Genomic DNA, 19,933 nt, shown 5'->3' with positions numbered 1-19,933 from the left:
AACATCACTTAAACTGCTATTCGATGCATAGATGCTAAGCAAATCTGAATCTCCTGCCAGTGAGCTCTTTGTGCTAATACGATGTTCTTTTTTTCTTTTACCTTATATTCAAATGAATAATTTCGAGCTTTTTTAAAGAAAAATTCAAAATTAGGGAGACAATAAACTTTAAAAACAGTATCTTGCTACAGATATAAATATACATATAAATATGAGTATAAAACTTTGCAATAATCAGATGACATCAATAAGTAAAAGTTCGGTAGATAATACAGATCTTTTAAATAAAAATATATCTTCCATTGGGCCAGAGTGATAGTACAGCAGGAAGGGCATTTGCTTTGCACATGGCTGAACTGGGTTCAATCTCCAGCATTCCATATGTCCCACCCCCCAAGCCTGCCAGGAGTGATTTCTGAGCATAGAGCCAAGAGTAACTCCTGAGTGCCACCAGGTATGACCCAAAATCAAAACAAAGACAAAGACAAAACAAAAACAGAAAAATATATCTCCCGTGAAAATACAAGTCAAGTTCAATAAATTATCAAATAAATACAAGCAGGGGCTGGAGAGATAGCACAGCAGTAGGTCTTTTGTCTTGCACGCACTGACCCAGGATGGGCAGTGGTTTGATTTCCAGCTTCCCATATGGTGCCTCGTGGCTGCCAGTAGCGATTTCTGAGCGCAGAGCCAGGAATAATCCCTGAGTGCTGCCAGTGTGACCAAAAACCAAATATATATACATATATATAAGTAGATTTATATGTAATGTGTATTTATATATTTATATAAATATATGCAAATATTTATGTGTGTAGTTGGGGGTTAAAATATGAAAACAAACTATAATAAAATAAGTTATTTCTCAATAATTGGGCAGACAAACAAGCCAAATTTGTTTCCAGATTGAAAGCACCAGAAATGGCATAAGACTCGGTAATTTGCCATTTAAATTTTTTTAGTTTTATTAAAGCATTGTGATTTACAAAGTTATTCAATTATTTTTGAGCTTTAAGAATATAAAGTCCCAGCACCAATCTATTTTATCAAACCTTCCCATAATAATTATGCATATGGCAGTTTGAGAAACACTATTTTAAATAAGCATATTTGACTCAATATAATACCAAGAAGTCACATATGGCTGAGTATTGGGCAACTGGGTCAGGGGTTAAACAGAAACCTTAATGGGCTCTCACTGAGCCTATGAAAGTCCAGATTCAAAGAAATAAGCATTTTAACACAGAAGCATTACTATCTTGATTGCCTTTTTTAAATTATTAATGACAACCTCATGGGATTTCAAGCTAATTCCCCCAATTCAGCCTAAATACATTCAGAATATATCTTTAAAGAGAAGCCCATTGGCTTCAGAATGGTTTAAAATACATGAAACCAAATGTCCAAGATGGTACTACTTCTTTTGATTAATATGTATGAAGAATTGGTAAATGAGGACAGGTCACAATAATTTAAATCACATAGCCTGGCTCAGCCCTTTTCTTTTACTAGTCCTACTTAGCACATGGGTGATTTGAGACTAATTTACAAATCATGATCAAAAGAACTGAGCATCCGGGTTCCCTGCAGACTATCCTGTAAGGCTTCTCCCAGTTATTTATTTGAGTTCTTTATTTGACTTGTCAGTCATTCTACAGCTTACTGATTTTAACCTCATTTCCTATCATGAGATTTCCCCCCAAAAATGATAATTCCATATTTTAAACCTTGGTTTATTAACTTGACACTGATTACTAACAGCCCTTTTCTCTGATGTTGTAAGCTAAGAATGCAATATCACACACACACACACACACACACACACACACACACACACACACACACACACACACACACACTTCCCTTAGGCCTGTTCCTCCAGTGCACAGAGAACCAGAGACCCTTTTTATTAGAAATGTCTTGAAGAGGGAGATAAATCCTCTGGAGATGGTTTTCATGGTGTATTTCTATCATCATCATAAACATAATTATGACCACTTTTTAATTTACTCAGCAATATTTACTCTAGTTAAATTTTTGATTATATGGCTTCATAGAGATAATTTAATTCAATTTAAATGATAAGGCAACACCTGCTCTGTGGGTGGAGAATATGCTAGTCTCTGCAGAGATGGGACCTACATGCTCAGGAATTATGATACAGACTAACCTATTCTCCCCTTCTTTCCAGATGTCCCTTTTGCTCTCTTCATGCCAGTGCTCTAACTCTTTTGTACTGAATTTCTTTCCCATTTCATCATGCTATTATACTTTTTGTGCTACAATATAAATATAAGGAAAAAAATCACTTAGTGATAAGAAAATGATCACGTTCTAAGTTCATTTTCTAACACTTTGGTCTGCATAGGTGTTGCAAGTTTTCATTACAAAAGCTCCCATATAAAAGCTGAAGCAATAATACATTGGGTAGTAGGTAATTACACATGGTAGATCCAGGTTCTATCCCTGGCACCACAGATGGTCTTCCAAATCTAACCAGCACAACCCTGAGCACAGAGCTAGGTGTAAGCCTGAACACCGCTGAATATGAACCCCCCAGAAAATAAAACACAAAACCAAAAATATGTCCACATCCCAATCCCAGAAGTCTCTGAATCTATTACTTTAACCAGAGGAAAAGGACATTATAAAATGATTTAGGAGCTTGAGGTTATCTGAGAGGATTATCTGAATGGACCCAATGAAATCACAAGGGTCTTCATGAGAAAAAGGAAGGTCAGAGTAAGAGAAAGAATTATGAGAATGAGATTTTCCATAGCTCATCTTTGGAAAATGTTTTCACATAGACTGAACTATGAAAGAGCAGAAAGAGACATGCTACAATGATGGCTTAGGATATAGGAAAATGTGACAAGTCAAACACAAACATCTCAGCTAGAAGGCATGGAAATAAATTCTCCACTGGAGACTACAGAAGCAATGACGAATCCTTCTGCCTGCCCAGAATTAAAAGGTACTTAACATACATGTATTGAACCCACTAAGTTTGTGCTGATTTCTATAGCAACAATAGGAAACTAATATGGGAAGTAATGGAGTTGACAGTCTGTCTAGTCATAGAGGTCAGATGACATGGCCAACTTGGATGTAACTCAACAAGTATAAAATAGAAATCCAAAGAAATTGCAGTGAAAGTTCACAAGGGACCATTTGTGGTTGAAGAAACCAGGACAACTTCTTGGATGAGAGTGCTACTGGACCCTGAAGGATTGAGAAAGATCCAGTATAGAGAAAAGTTTAGAAATCAGGAAGGCACTTGACCCAGGGCCTAGGGAGAAAAAAGACATTGAAGCAAAGAAATCAAGGAGGAAAAGAAGATGAGAAAGGGAAGTAATGGGGGAACAGGGACCCAGGATTTCATTATATTGGGGATGTGAGAGAGTTGTATATCCAAAGCACAGACTTAATAACACTAAAAACATGAGATCTAAGCTGAACCCACTGAACTTGAATGTGTCTTCCAAGGTGACAGGCAGAGGCTAGGAGAGGTAAGCTGGGGAGTGGGGGATGATAAGTATATGGGACATTGATGATAGGTGAGAGATTAATGTTAAAATAGTATATGCCTAAAACTCAACTTTTTTTTTGGTTTTTGGGTCACACCTGGCAGTGCTTAGGGGTTACTCCTTGCTCTATGCTCAGAAATCGCTCCTGGCAGGCTTGGCGGACCATATGGGATGCCGGGATTTAAACCACTGCCCTTCTGCATGCAAAGCAAACGCCCTACCTTTATGCTATCTCTCCAGCCCCAAAACTCAACTATTAATAACTTAGGTTGTTATTAATCACAGTTCTTGAGTTAAAACAATTTTTAAATATAAGTTTAGAAATACTATAAAGTTATTACCACAAAGCAAATGTATCTCAAAAATAAATATCCCTTTAAAAAAGAAAAGAAAGCTGGACAGAAAACTGGGCTCTTGTCACCAAGAAAATTAAATTTTTTGTTGTAACAGAAGCAAATATTTATTTTGTGTGTGTGTGGTGAAGAGAAGTATTGTTTACCCGGAGAAATAGCACAGCGACGTTTGCCTTGCGAGCAGCCGATCCAGAACCAAAGGTGGTTGGTTCGAACCCCAGTGTCCCATATGGTCCCCCGTGCCTGCCAGAAGCTATTTCAAAAAAAAAAAGGACTGTTTGGGTTTGGGGACCACAAGTGGCAGTGCTCAAGGTTACTACTGTCTCGGTGCTAAGGGTCACTTCTGGCAGTTCTTGGGGACCATACGAGCTGGGAATTCAGTCCAAGATTGGACACATGCAAGGCACTTGCCTTAATCTCTGTCCTATCTCTCTGAAGCAGAAATAGCAATTCCTTGGTTAAAAATTCATATATAACACTAGGAACATAACAGGTCCTTCATTTGTAAAAACAAATGTTAATAACAGTTAACAATTCTAACAATATGTGATGGATTATTCTAATAAGAACTTAAACACACAACTACAACTCTTGGGCAGGAATGTCTTCTCAGAGCCTCGGGTGAACCTTCCTCTTCTGTAGATAGAAAGCAGTGGGAAAAATCAGAAATAAAGCCCGATGTAAGTTCCTTTAAAAAAGTCTATGTTAACATTTACAAATTAAAGGATGTCCTACCACCTTTCCAAGCAATCTAACATTTATTTATTTAGGCAAATTGATTTCATTTTGGGGGGAGGCTACATCAGGGGCTACTCTTGGCACAGTGCTCATGGTTTTCATCTGGTAATTCTGGGAACCATGCAGAGCTGCCATTGCGCCTGAGCCCCTGGCTCCTGTAGGCAAAGCAAGTGATTCATTCCTTGGCGCCATCTCCCCTGCCTCCAAGCAATCTAAATCAAGTAATAGAATCCAACTGAATTCTTCATATCAATCTTCCTAGGCAGACTGGAGGTTCTGAGGATGCATACTGATGATGCAGACATTAGATTCTCGTGCCTTTGGGGGAAGGTTTTAGTTAGTTTTTTCTCTGAAGTTGGAGTCCATGATCTTAAGTCATTTTCAATGGCACCATGAAGCTTAATTGTGGGTTTGTTGTGGATTGGGGGGGGGGGGGTTGGGCCACATCCAGTGATGCTCAGGGGTTACTCCTGGCTATGTGCTCAGAAATCACTCCTGTCTCAAGGGACCATATGGGACGCCAGGGATCAAGCCATGGTCCATCCTAGTCAGTGCGTGCAAGGCAAATGCCCTACTGCTTGTGCCACCGCTCCGGCCCCTGGGTTTTGTTTTGTTTTTTTTTTTTGTAATTGTTGTTGCTTTTGTTCATTTGGGGGCCACACGTGGATTTACTCCTGGCTCTGTGTTCAGTTCACTCCTGTGGAGACTGAAGAACCATATTCAGTGCTGGAAACTGAACCTGCCCCTGAAGCTTAGATTTGATCATTAAGTTGATTACCTTGATAAGACACTATTTAAAGTCACTCTGCTTTGGGAGTTGGCAAGGAAGAAATGGAATTTTCCAGGCTTTCTGGCATTCATGATGTTCAGCTTCTCGGCATTCCTTACAGAAATTTTTTTCTGATGATGATTGCTTCCCAAGATGAGGGTGTCTCGGGTGTCTCTGCATTACAATAATTTTAAATTCTCTGCTGAAATTCATTCCTTTTTGGACTGATCACATTCTCTCCAGGAAAAATTGGAAGAGCAGCTACTTTCCACTGGCCTGGCCCTAGAAGAGTGGCCTTGAACTTCTGCAGCAGGGTGTATATTCAGACTATCAGCCTCCAAGTTCTGGAATGAAGCTCTACCCTTTGGAGACCAACTTTCTTCACAAGAAGAACTAGGTATGTTATAAGCATCTATATTTCCTTTACTCCCAGTCTTTCCAGCCAAGCCCAGATATGTAACCTCAGACTGGCTACATTCAAAGGGGATTTTTGAAGTCTTTCTTTTTTCTCTCAAATCACTAAATTCAGGCAGTGAATAATTATTCTGATTTTCATCATCTTCCACTGGAATACTTGGTACATTGTCCAAAAATAGAGGAGAAGGGCACCGGAAGGACTTTAATGAGGTCGGAGGGTCTTCAGCAAAATATAAACTGGCTTGAGTACTTTCCAGAGTAGATAGAACCTAATTAACCAAGAAATAAACATTCAGTTGAACTGGAATAATTTTTCCTTTTTTTTACTATCTATGTGTTAAGGCTTATTCTTGTAGTTTTATCAAATAAATTTAACAATAGAATTCTATGTTGAGAAGGTTAAATATTAGCTAGAATGCCTAAAATGAGTAACTCTAAGCAAAATATGAACAAAACAGCACTGAATTAAGTATTAAATGACTCAACATTAGATATGCATTTTCCAGAAACTACTGTTTGACTTCAAGAAAATCTCTTTACAGGGTCTGGAGTGAAAGCACAGCAGGTAGGGCACTTGTCTTGCATGCAGCCAACCCATGGTAGATAGATCTCTGGCAACCCATATAGTTTCCTGAGGCTGCCAGGAAAGATTTTTGAGTGCAGAACTAGGAGTAACCCCTGAGCACAAAACAAAAAGAAAATCTCTATATATTTTCTCCATTCAAACCTTGCATGTGGAGGGTTGAGTTGGGGGGCAAGGGTGGATTTTATCTATAATTCTCAAAAGCCAGAATGACCTAGAGGAACTTTCTAAAAATACAGGTTTCTTAAACCCAACATAAAGACTGTTATTCAAAATGTATGGCTAAAAATAAATACATATATGGGTTAGGAATCTGTATTTAAGTCTCTCTAACTGATGTAGGTCTACAATCTGAACTGACAGGGCCAGAGCAATAGTACAATGAACAAAGTGCTTGAGTTTTACTCAGTTGACACAGGTTGGATATCCAACAGCCCATATACACCCCTGAGCACCATCAACAGTGATCCCCGAGTGCAAATTCCTGTGTGATTCCAGGATCAATCCCTGAGTAACCATCCCCAGCCAGAAAAAGAAAAAAAAAAGTAAAAAAATTAAGACTCATATAAATTAACAAATAACCTTCATATTTTCACGTAGGTAGTTAAAAGTACAGATAAATTTATAATTTACAACATGCTTTTATCCACATTATCATATTTAAACTACACAAACATTATAATCCTGATTTTATTTTATCTATTTATTTATCTTGGGTTTAGGGATACACCTGTTGATGCTCAGGGCTTATTGCTGCATCTGTACCATCAAACTATATGTGCTGCTGGGGATCATACCAGGGACTGCTGCATGCAAGGCAAGTACCTTAGTCTCTGTACTACCTCTCCATCCCCTGTTCTCATTTCATAGAAAATAAAGATGAGTCTAAGTAAAGAGAATCAGTAAGAAGCAAATCTGTTGCTCAATTCCATTTTCCTACCTTTCAATTCATATTTCTCCTCCATGCTCTTCACTGCATCTTTTTGGGACAATGATTCTAGATCCCACAGAGCTAGACTGGATGTGTCATTTCTAGTACTGAGCTCCCTGACTTCAGGCAATGCCCCAGGGCTTAATCCTAACTTTGCATTCCAGGTCTCTTGTGGCGGTGCTCAGGGAACCATATGTGGTGTCAGGGATCAAACTAGGGTTAACTGCATGCAAGGGAAGTACCTTAACTACTGTACTATCCTTTTGGCTCCAACACCAATGATCTTCATGTGTAACTATGTTAACTCCATATTGAAATTGCTTTTAAGTGTCTACAAAAGACTCAAGATAAATTCTAAACTCCTTGAATGGGAGCCTGAGAGGTAGCACAGCAGTAGGGCGTTTGCCATGAAGCCAATCTGGGAGAGACCAGGTTCGATTCAGGCATTTCATATGGTCCCCCAGGTGCCAGGGGCAATTTCTGAGTTCAGAGCCAAAAGGGACCTCTGAGCACCGCTGGGTGTGGCTCAGAAATCAATCAATCAATCAATAAATAAAGTTTAAAAAATTGGGGCCCGGAGAGATAGCACAGTGGCGTTTGCCTTGCAAGCAGCCGATCCAGGACCAAAGGTGGTTGGTTCGAATCCCGGTATCCCATATGGTCCCCCGTGCCTGCCAGGAGCTATTTCTGAGCAGACAGCCAGGAGTAACCCCTGAGCACCGCCGGGTGTGGCCCAAGAAACATAAAAAAAAAAAAAAAAAATTTGGGCCCGGAGAGATAGCACAGCTGTGTTTGTCTTGCAAGCAGTCGATCCAGGACCTAAGGTGGTTGGTTCGAATCCCGGTGTCCAAAATAGTCCCCCATGCCTGCCAGGAGCTATTTCTGAGCAAATAGCCAGGGATAACCCCTGAGCACTGCCGGGTGTGGCCCCCCCCAAACCCCCGCCCCAAAATTAAATAAGCTCCTCGAATGAAATCCATGTCCATTGATCATTGGAATCTTTCTGCTACTATGATCACTCCACATTCTTTCTCATTCTCTTCCCATTTTCGTGATGCTAAACTTCAGTCTTAGCACCAAGAATTCATTACCATTGAGATTTGCAGTGAAAAATCTCTCTAGAATATCCTTTTGTTCTTCCTACTGTCTAAATCTAATCTGTTCTTTAGATCACAGCTCAGTTGTTACTGCCATCAAAAATCTCCCTTGAGTTGATGTATCTGATTAAATACTTTGTTAGAGCTCTGGGTTCCCAACTATCCTTAATCTTGTTTTTGTACATAAAAATCCCATGTTTACTAGTCTTATCCCCACTTTGAACTGTGACCTTGAGGGCAATAACTATTTGATCACTGTTGAATCTCCACTACCTTTTCAGCACAAAGTCTGGCACAGAAAAAAAATGGTAAATAAATAAATATTTGTTCAAGAAATAAGGAAAAAGAATAAATGAGTCAATAGACAATGAGTAGACTTAAAAATAAGGGAAATACAGGCCAAATATTTGGTAGACCATATTTCTTGTTAAATAAAGTGTGTCTCAGAGCCAAGGAGATGCCACAGGGGTGATTGCTTTGCATGAGTGGGATCTCTGTTCAATCCCTGGCACCACTTAGAAACCTGAACACTTTCAGGTATATCTACAAAGATCCCTAAGGACTGCCAGGTTGGCCTTAGTGGTCCCTGGCACCACCCAGGGCCACCATCTTGGCACCACAGGGCTCTGTGAACTTAGACCTGAGTATTGAACTGTAAGCACAATTGGATGAGTAAAACAAGGAGCGATGCTTGAAATATCTAAATTCACTTAAATACGTAATTTATCCATCTTAGATTCTTCCAGGGTTCTGTGGTTTCTAGCAAAATATGTGCATACTCACTTCGTCCATTGATGGTCTCAGTTTTGCTCGTGTTGCAGCACACTGGCCAGCCAATGAGAAGAGCTTAACAGAGAAATTTTGAGGACAGGGAGACACTTTCTTATCTAAAAATGAGAAGCAGGATTCGATGCCTCTCTTCTCCATCAATTCCATCAGGAGATCCCTCTAGAAAAAGAAGACAACTTGATCATTCAAAACTCAGTTCAGAAAAATAACCAATAGAGAAACATCGACAAGGACAGATCTTACCAGCTGGATATGCTTAGGCTCATCCAACACAACCTTACAACCTGTCAGAACTTCCATTATCACCTACAGGAAGATGAAAAACAGTACTTATGGTACATCTATACACAGCATAGTGACTGTTGATGTTAATAATTAGTATAATTTATTATTAAATATTAATTATTTTATAAATCTACATAATATATATCATATAATTTACATAATATATAACTTTATATATAAATCATACTTGTATAATTTATATTATATTTAGTATTCGTTTATATTAATCATATAGCTATTGTACACTTAATTAAAATTAATATAGATAGCAATCAAAGTTCTAGGAAATCAAAGGTCTGAAAATTAAAGCCTTAAAATTATTATAATTTAGAGCATTCCTGACAATAAACTCTATTGTTCATGAACAGCAAGCAGTTGGTACTTACAATTCCAAAGCTGTAGACATCTATTTTAACAGAAAATTTGCCCTGTCTGATATATTCTTCTGGAAAATACCATAGATGTTTATTCCTGCTGCTCGTCGTGCTTATGGTGGAACTCTGCTGTTCCAAATGTGGTCGGAAGTGTGCCATGGAAAAATCAGTTAGTTTGGGTTGAAACTGATCATCCAAAAGTATATTTGCACTACAATTATAATAAAGGACAAACAGAAAAAAACTTTATTAAGGTATTTCAGTGAAAACCAACATGACAAACTTACCTCCATCTCTCCCTGGTTAACTCCAAACATTGACAAAATAAAATCACATGCCCTTTTTATGAGCATTTTCTAACTTTTCTTACTCATAAATATAGGTATTGCATAAAAGCTTAGAAATTCAACTGGAAAAAAAGTTAAAATTAAACAGATGGTAAAGAATTAGACTCAAACATCTTCACATGGAACATGAGATGATTTTCTACATCAGACATCCAACAAGACTTTAGTATACAAAATACATAATAAATGCATACAATTCAACAATAAAGGAATCAACTCAATAAATAAATGTACTAAATATTTGATAGACATAGCTACCAAAAACACACAGTTAGTATACATAAAATTATATGCGACATCACTTACTTGGAGAAATACATAAATCAAAATCATAATGAACTATTGTCTCAAGCCTATGTCTCAAGACACAGAGAAGTCTATGAGAATGGCCTACTCCAGAATACTGGAAACAAGTGCTGGTAAGAGAGTGAAAATAAAGGAATTCCTGTGTGCCACTGAATGGAATACAGATAATAGAGCATCTATGAAAAATGGTGTGAAAATTTTTAGTTTTTGTGCCACACATAGTGGTACTCAAGAGTTATTCCTGGCTCTGTGTTCAGAAATTTCTCCTGGTAGATTCAGGAGACCATCTGAGATGCTGGAGATCAAATCCAGGTCAGCCGCATGCAAGGCAAATGCCCTACCTGCTGTGCTATTGCTGTGGCCCCAGAAAATTTATTTTAAAACTAATAATAAAATACCATATCTTGAAATGTCATTCCTAGATACCCAAAGAATACAGAAACACAAGCAATGCAAATAACCCAAAGGACTAATACCAAAGGCCTGGGGTTAATCTCCCTGGCACGCATGGTCCTCCAAGCATGGAGATGAAGTTTAGCCTCTAAATACTGCTAGTGTATCCCTTCTCGAAAACAAACAGAAAATATCTGACAACATTAATTTGAATATATTCCTATATCTCTATGTTTATAGTCACATAGTTTGCCATTGCCAAGACATGAAAAAACTTAAATTCCCAGTGATGAGTGATTGGATAAAGAAGCTGTGGTATTCAGTGCAATACTACTCAGCTATTAAAAATAAGGGTCATGAGCCAAGAAGATAGCTCAAAGCGATGCAGTGCATGTCTAGCAAGAGAAACCCAAGTTTGAGACCAGGTACCTCATAGACCCCTGAGCTCTGACCACCCCTCAGCGCCATAAACAGCACCAGATCCCTGAATTTGAGTACCAATCCTTTTGACCCACATAATCAGGCCAAGTATTTCAGGAGTGGCCTAGAGTTCTTTAAGCACTGCTAGAGAGATAGGGTACACAGCCAAGAGTAAGCCCCAAACACCACTACGAGTGTGGTTCAAAAACAAAAGCCGAGGAAGAAAGAAAAAACCTCCTAATTTTAAGGAGATATTGGATCTCACTAAAGTTCTAAAAGTTCTTGTTGTTCCAGTACAACTAGATCTAGTTCTTAGAACTGCAGATATTATTAATAATAAAAATATTGGACCAGAGCAATAGCACAGTAGATAGGGCACTTGCCTTGTATGTGACCAACCTGGGTTTGATCCCTGGCATCTCATATAGTCCATCAATCACTGCTAGGGATGACCCCTGAGTGTAGAGCCAGGAGTAACAACACTTCATTAAGCACTGCCAGGTTTCCCCCCCAAAAAAACAAAAATAAAATAATAAAAGTGTTGCAACTCCTAACCTAATCTGATGCTAAGATTTCAAGAACTGTCCTCCAAATTTCATCCAGATTTGGTTTAGGGCCAAATTGAAAAAAAAAAAAAAAAACACAAAAAAGGGAATTGCTGGAAGAATAGAGGAAATGTTCTAAACTTCATTTGAATCTCATTTCTCTCAAGGTGGAAGTACAGCAAAAATCCAAAGAGCTATGGGGCCGGAGAGATAGCATGGAGGTAAGGCATTTGCCTTTCATGCAAGAGGTCATCGGTTCAAATCCCGGCGCCCCATATGGTCCCCCGTGCCTGCCAGGAGCAATTTCTGAGCCTGGAGCCAGGAATAACCCCTGAGCACTGCCGGGTATGACCCAAAAACCAAAAAAAAAAAAAAAAAAAAAAAAAATCCAAAGAGCTCAACTGATGTATATCCCCTAGGGGCCTGACTTACTGGAGATGATGGTATTTAATGAGAAAGTCAGAAAGTGACTCTTAGACAGAATAGCACAGACCACATTGTTCTCCTTGCCTTGCCATTTCTCCTCAGATACTTGAAACGTAAGACCAGCTTCAGTCTCTCACAGCAACACTGAATCACTCCTCACTGGCTGTTCCCTTTTCTCATTTGGAAAACTGTGCTGGTCAAAACAATTTGCTTTCTGAAAAGGAGGATCACATGAGAACGAGAGGCAGCACTAGATAAAAAAAAAAAAAAAAAAGACATTCCTTGATCCACAAGGAAGCCCATAGGAAAGGGGGATGCTTTACTTGTTCAGATCAAGATTGAACTTCATGAGATGGCTTGGTCACTTGTGAGTGTCGGAGTGCTTTAATGCAAAGCAACGCAGTTTTCTAGGTGTACCAGGGGCAAGGTGGGTCACTTTTATTACCAGGACTCACATTTCTGCTCCACAGCTTTGGTTATTCTGAGACCCAAGTCTCCTTTGGACACCATTACATTCAGCACCAGAAAACAAAGCTCTGAATTTCAGATTTTTTTTCCTTCCTTCTTTCACATCATACATTTTTCTCCCTCTCTTTTTCCTTCCTTTTCTTTCTCCTTCCTTACCCCTCTCTACCTCCTCCCTCCCCTTTCTTCATTCTTTTTCTTTCTTTCTTTCTTTCTTTCTTTCTTTCTTTCTTTCTTTCTTTCTTTCTTTCTTTCTTTCTTTCTTTCTTTCTTTCTTTCTTTCTTTTCTTTCTTTCTTTCTTTCTTTCTTTCTTTCTTTCTTTCTTTCTTTCTTTCTTTCTTTCTTTCTTCTTTCTTTCTTTCTTTCTTTCTTTCTTTCTTCTTTCTTTCTTTCTTTCTTCTTTCTTTCTTTCTTTCTTTCTTTCTTTCTTTCTTTCTTTCTTTCTTTCTTTCTCTTTCTTCTTTCTTTCTTTCTTTCTCTTCCTTCCTTCCTTCCTTCCTTCCTCCTTCCTTCCTTCCTTCCTTCCTTCCTTCCTTCTTCCTTCTTCCTTCTTTCTTTCTTTCTTTCTTTCTTTCTTTCTTTCTTTCTTTCTTTCTTTCTAACTTTCTTTCTTCCTTCCTTCCTTCCTTCCTTCCTTCCTTCCTTCCTTCCTTCCTTCCTTCCTTCCTTCCTTCCTTCCTTCCTTCCTTCCTTCCTTCCTTATTTTGGGTGAACCATCACCAGTGGTACCCAGGGTTTACTCCTGGCTCTGTGCTTAGACATCACTCCTTGTGAGTCACTAAGGACTATATGATGTGCCAAGGTTATACTCTGGCTTAGACATGTGTAAGGATAAAACTCTACCCACTGTTCTATTACTCTATCCTCTGAATGCCAAATTTCCCGTGTCAAACTCTAACCACATTTTTCCTCTACCCTAGCTCCAGAAGAGCAGAAGATGCAAGATGATAGCTTCAAGCAGCAAAGAAAAGCAACACTCGGAATTTATTATATACCGAGCATTCCTAAAGAAGAGGTATTTTATCTGTAAAGGGGTTTTTAACAACAAAACCCATACCTCAACAACAAAAATCTATACCCAAAACCTCACCCAAGGATTCTCCCTCTTCTCCCCTTTTTTTATTTATGATATCTTTTAACCAGAGAAAGGCACAAAGTGCCAGAAACACTACGGTTCAATGTGATTGATTTTGAGTGACTTTTAGGTCATTGCTCATTCAAAACAATTTTACTATTACTAAATTGTTCACTATTCCCGCATTTGGTTACATGACCCTAAAGGGATCATGACCCATAGTTTGAGCAGCTTGGATATAATCCATGTATTTGATTCTATGCAAAAGCAGAAAACTTCCAGCAATGGGTGAATCATGCTGCTTGTAAGAGTCATGAAGAGGTGAGTTGGGTGACCACAGTGTTTCACAATAAAACCCACAGAGACAGTGAGGTCAGTGAAAGGCCACACAGAATAATGTGAAAGTGTTTCAGAACTCTATAGTTCCACTTTGAATAAGGACATTTGATTAAAAAAAAAAAAGAACAAGTTGTTTACTAGCAGACTCTAGTATAACATAAATTTGGATCCTGGTGATTTACTATGTTCTAAATAAAGTTTAATGGTAGCCAAGGCTTAACGATGTTCTGTTTTAGAAACATGAGAATTTCAAAAGCCCTTCAACCAATTCTATCCTAATCCTTTCCCCTAACTCCACCTTAATAGAATGTTCAAATATAAAGCACCTTCAGCTGTTACCAATGTGAGTCAACAGACAAGGATGGCTGTGGGGTAAAAAGGGACTAATATCCCATAATATCACAAGATCTGATCATGATATAATGCAACATAAAAAACATTCGATAATTATTGCGGCCACCAAAGAGACAGATAAGAACCACCCAGATTACACCTTCAGTTGAATGTTTTCACAAGCTATTTCTTCTACTCTTTCTTTTGCTATTCAGCCCTGGATGGGGTTGACTGATGGAGGGATGGAGGATGAGGTCTTTCCCCTCCAGCTCGGAGCACACGTCTGCCACCCTGTTCAGCCAGCAGTTCTGAGGTAAAGCAGTGGGAAAAGGCTAGCAGACAGACAGCTTGTGGAAATATCAGCTTTATTCGGAGGACAAGACTGAAGCCAAAAGCCTCAGCATCAGTTCCAGCCAAAAAGCACCCACCTTCCACAGACCCTTGCTTTTATCCCCCAGAATCAGGTACCACCCAATGGTGGGAGCAGAATCAGGTACCACCCTAGGGTGGGAGCAGAATGCCAGGTCACACCCTAGGGTAGGCACAATCACCGATCAGGGTAGGGTCAGTAACATAATAATCCCATTGAAATGTTTACATATACAACATCTTTCCACAAAGTTAATTACACCAAGAGTGAAGCCATAAATTCTTCAGATAATTCAGGCAGAAGGATCAGTGGTACATGGAGAAGATGGGGAATATTTACATAAGGTAGTGGACATATATCTCTCTGTGAGGGCATATTATTTAATATTTTCATTGAAAGGCATCTGAGCTTTGAGAACTTGCACTTCGCCCTTATAGGTCACAAAATGGCCTTATTTGCTCATTAGTGTCTCTTAGTTAAAGCCTTTAAACATAAAGCAAGATGATATACTTAGGTTATAATGCAGGTTTGAATTTAAGTCCACCACAAAAGTGCATGATTAATTTTGAAAACTATTTATAAAGGGGTTGAAGGGAATACCATAGTCCAAACACTGAATGCTGGGAATTCTCTAGAATCTACCCATTTAATTGGTCACTTAGATTAAGAATAGCCAACTGGCTGCTATGACCACTTGAGACAACAGGAAAGCTTACTCTCCATGTTACTTACATTGAGTAACATGTAACTTACAACAAAGTAACATGTTACTTACATTGAGTAACATTGAGTAACAGACACCTGCATCAAAGGTCATGACTTCCTTCCATAGATGAGACTCAATTTCTCTTGGAACTTGCTGGTTATTGGAAAAAAATCATACATACCGTCCCTTCCACTGAGTTTCTGGTCCAAAAAGTGGAGCTAAAACTTGGATTATGAACTCTCATATCTTTCCTATTAATACCAGCAGGATTCAGAGACAACCCTTACATACCCATTTCAAAGACTTGCCAGGCTAAGATATTCCAGGCTAGCATAATCTGTTCAGGAGACTCGAAACTCCACTGTAGCTCACCTCTGCTGATGAATTCCTAGAATGAACTATTCAATAGAAAGCAGAAACATCTGCCTAGGTAGCCCTTAGATACACACAATAAGAATCTTCGAGATTGTGCAAACTGGATTTCTCTCAATAGAGGCCTCTGCTATGCCAGAATGACTAATACACTCTCTTTGTATAAAGCCCTTTTGCTCCGTCTAAACCATCATGCTTTTCTGGTAAATTCTGTGACCACCCAACAGCTTGAACCCAATGAAACACCTCTTCTTCTCCCTTCCCTGGGAAGGCCTGGGACCACAGGCTCTGTAGTGCTGGGAATCAAACTTAGATTCTCACAGAAACTTGGTGTGTAAGTGTTCTTCTACTTGACTCATAGCCCTGGTCCTAAATTTTCAATTTTTGAGCACAATTTTTTTCCTTGTTTACTGAACCACCTCTGCGGTATTAAAAACAAGGTTTTTCTCCTCTTTCTCTGTTGCACTTGGCAGGAGACCAAAAATAGCTATGAGAGAACATGGTCTTAGAGGAAACATTAGACAATTTCCCAAGATTATCTTCTCTCTTTGGAACCATTAATAGGAATGAATGTCTAGAATAAAAAACTGCTAAAGAAATAAAGAATTTCCATTTAAAATTATTCTTAAATGTGAAAACAATTAAGCTCGCTAGGGATATGCTGGAAATAACAAGAAAGTTTACTGCTTTCAGATGTTTTTATGGGATCCTGTAATTCAAAAACACTTTCCTTTTCCAAATATAAATATGAAGATCTTTTGCCAAGAATGGACGCCTTAATTATTCAAGAGCTTTCCTTTCAAAATTTTTTTGTTTTTGTTTTTGGGCCATACCCAGCGGTGCTCAGGGGTTACTCCTGGCTGTCTGCTCAGAAATCGCTCCTGGCAGGCACGGGGGACCATATGGGACACCGGGACTTGAACCAACCACCTTTGGTTCTGGATTGGCTGCTTGCAAGGCAAACGCCGCTGTGCTATCTCTCCAGGCCCTCAAATTTTTTTTTACTTCAAATTCTATCATCCAGAAATAAATTTTTTACACACTCTTTAAAGGGTTTCAAATAGTTTAGACACTTTGGGGCTAACTTAGCAAGACTTTTTAAAAATTATCTTTGAATTGTGATTGTGGTTTTGACATTCTCCCTGGGTGTTCTGCCACAGTCTCCTCCACAGTGTCATTGAGTATTGGCATCCGCTAGACCAGAGTGATGATTCAGAACCCAGACACCAATGCCTACTCTCACCACAGAATTGGCTCTCTACAGTCGTTTTCACCAGAAATCCACATTTTCATGTCTGCATGGAACACGGGCTAGTCACGTTTTCTCTCTAATCTTACTTTCCTCTTTGCAACCTACCAGGTATCCTTGCAGCAGGAGTATTTCCCCTAAGTCTAGATAAACTATGCTATTGCTGCTCAGAGCTTCCTTAAGGGTGCTCATTTGCCTGCAAAGTCTTAGTCCCTTGTATTCTTCCCTAGGTCCTTTCTGCTTATCTGGGACTCACTTCCTCCAGAAAGTTTTCTTTTTTCAATGGTCTTTCCTCTAGTTCATATGGTTTGGTCTGTACCAGACCACACAATGATGGCTCTATAGACCAAAAGATGTCTACAAAAGCATAAAGCTAAAGGGCCCAAGAGCTAATTGAAAAAGCAAAAACACTTCTTTGCCTGCAGCTAACCTCAATTCCATCCCTGGCATCATATATCATTTTCCTAAGTATCTCCATCCCTACTCCAGACACTTCTGAGCACAGAATAACCTGTAAATCCTTGGTTAGTGCAGGGTATATAGTGACAAATAAAGCATATAAGAATAACCAAGAGATAAGACAGGGATTAGGCTCTTGCCTTGCATGCATCTCAGCCAGGTTCAATCACTGGCACCACATATGGTCCCCTGAGCACCATCAGGAGTAAAACCTGAGAACAGAGTAAGGAGTCAGCCTTGAGTACTGATAGCTATGGCTCCAAAACAAAACAAAAAGGTCTCTAGAAGATAAGTCAATATTTATTGATATAATTAGTTTGTTTAGAGAATTTGAAATCACAAGAAACCTCAGACTGCTCAGCTATGAACTGCAAACATGAGGCCCAAACATTACCAAACATCTGCCCATGGTGCTGGCATACATCACTAACTGGGGTTAGGATGCATATACCCCAAATTCCCATTCAACATTGTGAAGGGAAAGAGAGTGTCAACAGATCAAAGGCAGCCTGTGAGCTGAAACTGACTTGTCATTAGTGTAGTAATCTCTTTTTCAGATGAGGTCAAGTGAAACCCAGATGGGAGAGATGACTTAGTCTATGCAAAAGAGCCCTCAAGAGGCAGAACCAGACAAACATCTAGTCTTCTTTCCTAATCAGTCCTCTTTCAGGTGACAATAGTTAAAAAAAAAAGTTGTACTGGTGAAGGACAGTGTACATTCTATGACTGAAAACTCAGCAATGAACATTCCTGGAAACACGGTGCTTAAAGAAAATTTTATAAAAAGATTTTAAAAAAGAAGAAACACCTGTATTCAGCTACACATAAAGGATTAAGAAACTAGGTTATAAAGAAGCCTCACTTTTTTAAAAAAAAATACAATAAACCTTTTTTAATTAGCCTTGATCTCTGAATCCCAGTAGTAAATATCAGCTGAGTAAGTTACAGAAAGGCAGTTTTTCACTCAAATAAAAGAACTAAATTTTACCCAAAAGGAGCTCTAGCAGCATGTTGTTCAGAGGTGCAAGGATGGGTTGGGCTGCATGAAATGCTGAATGAGACGAGGTGTGTCATTAATAAGTGTGATGAATCACATTTTACCACCAAACCTGGGTTGTGCTTTACATGAATGAAACTACTTGGTCCTCATACCTGGGAGGCACTATAGCAGTAGTCAGTTAAGCTCAGACCCAGAGCATTGAAATCACTTACCCCAGGTCACACAGCTAGAAGTGAGAGAGGAGAGATTTGTGCTGAGATCATCTTAAAGGCCACACCATAACCACTGACAAGTGACTGGAGCAGCAAGGAGATCACGGAGGTAGTTATTGAAAAAAAATGGGGAATAACAAAGAAAGACTAGGACAAGTTTTCGGAAAACAGAAAACTCAGAACTTTGCCTATGGCCTGTAGGCGAACAAGATTCTCTAAGCTATCCATCAAGATGCTCACTTCAGTGAAGAGCTTAACTTGGATTTAATGTGGGGTCAACTCATTCTCCTGTCCAAATCCCTGGATTTGTGCAGACAAAAATAGTACAAAAACAGCTAAGTGCACAGAATTTGAAAGTTAAAAGAAGGCCCAATTTGAGGTCATCCTGGTCAGGTCTGAAGGTGTAAAGGAGAAAAGTAGGCTGAGCATAGGCTGAGCAGTGAGTGAGGCAGGCCTGGAGCCTGGAGGAAGGTTTACCAAATGCTTTTCTAGCAATCCCAGTCACAATGGCGCCACCACTTCATGTTTGCTTAGACCAAAGGCATGGCTCACTTTGGGCCCCAGTCTATAAACTGGTATTTTAAATTATAAAGATGTATTATTATTGAGTTTCTTTGTCAACAGGATTAATCGCAAAGAATCAATAAAGCCAATTCAAGATTTCCTTTAGTAATGTGTGGGTTCCTCCTCTTTGAACTTTTTTTTTTTTTTTTTTTTTTTGGTTTTTGGGCCATACCTAGTAGCCTTCAGGGGTTACTCCTGGCTCTGCACTTAGAAATCACTCCTGGCAGGCTTGGGGGATCATAGAGGATTCTGGGGATCAAACCTGGGTCCATTCTAAGTTGACTGTGTGCAAGGCAAACAAATACCCTATCGCTGTGCTATCGCTCCTGCCCTCTTTGAACTTCTGATTACAGTGGGCCTTGAAAGTTTAGGAACTCTGATACTCTCAGCCCATCCCGGTAGAAAATACAAGCGTAATCCATAGTTTATCATCTGCATCTGGTTTGAGGATTTATGTCTCAGTGTATACATGCCTATAAGGCCCACAG

The 19,933-nt window shown here is 39.2% G+C and overlaps 1 protein-coding gene across 1 annotated transcript in view; it reads right to left on the bottom strand.

The window, feature by feature from the left end:
- Positions 1–5,416: 5,416 nt before the first annotated feature.
- The window catches only part of IRAK3 (interleukin 1 receptor associated kinase 3), a 75,813-nt gene continuing 61,296 nt past the window's right edge, over positions 5,417–19,933 (bottom strand). Inside the window, exons 9-12 of the mRNA XM_049782791.1 lie at positions 9,876–10,074; positions 9,448–9,510; positions 9,199–9,363; positions 5,417–6,073 (exon numbers count right to left, since the gene is read on the bottom strand). Of these exons, the coding sequence (XP_049638748.1) occupies positions 5,597–6,073; positions 9,199–9,363; positions 9,448–9,510; positions 9,876–10,074 (904 nt within the window). The 3' untranslated portion in view covers positions 5,417–5,596. The remainder of the gene's footprint in view (positions 6,074–9,198; positions 9,364–9,447; positions 9,511–9,875; positions 10,075–19,933) is intronic.

Source organism: Suncus etruscus, chromosome 11 (genome assembly GCF_024139225.1).
Source record: "Suncus etruscus isolate mSunEtr1 chromosome 11, mSunEtr1.pri.cur, whole genome shotgun sequence".
In the NCBI taxonomy this organism is placed as follows: Eukaryota; Metazoa; Chordata; class Mammalia; order Eulipotyphla; family Soricidae; genus Suncus; species Suncus etruscus.
Note: the sequence above shows the minus strand (reverse complement) of the source record. Positions and strands in the feature narration are given on the sequence as shown.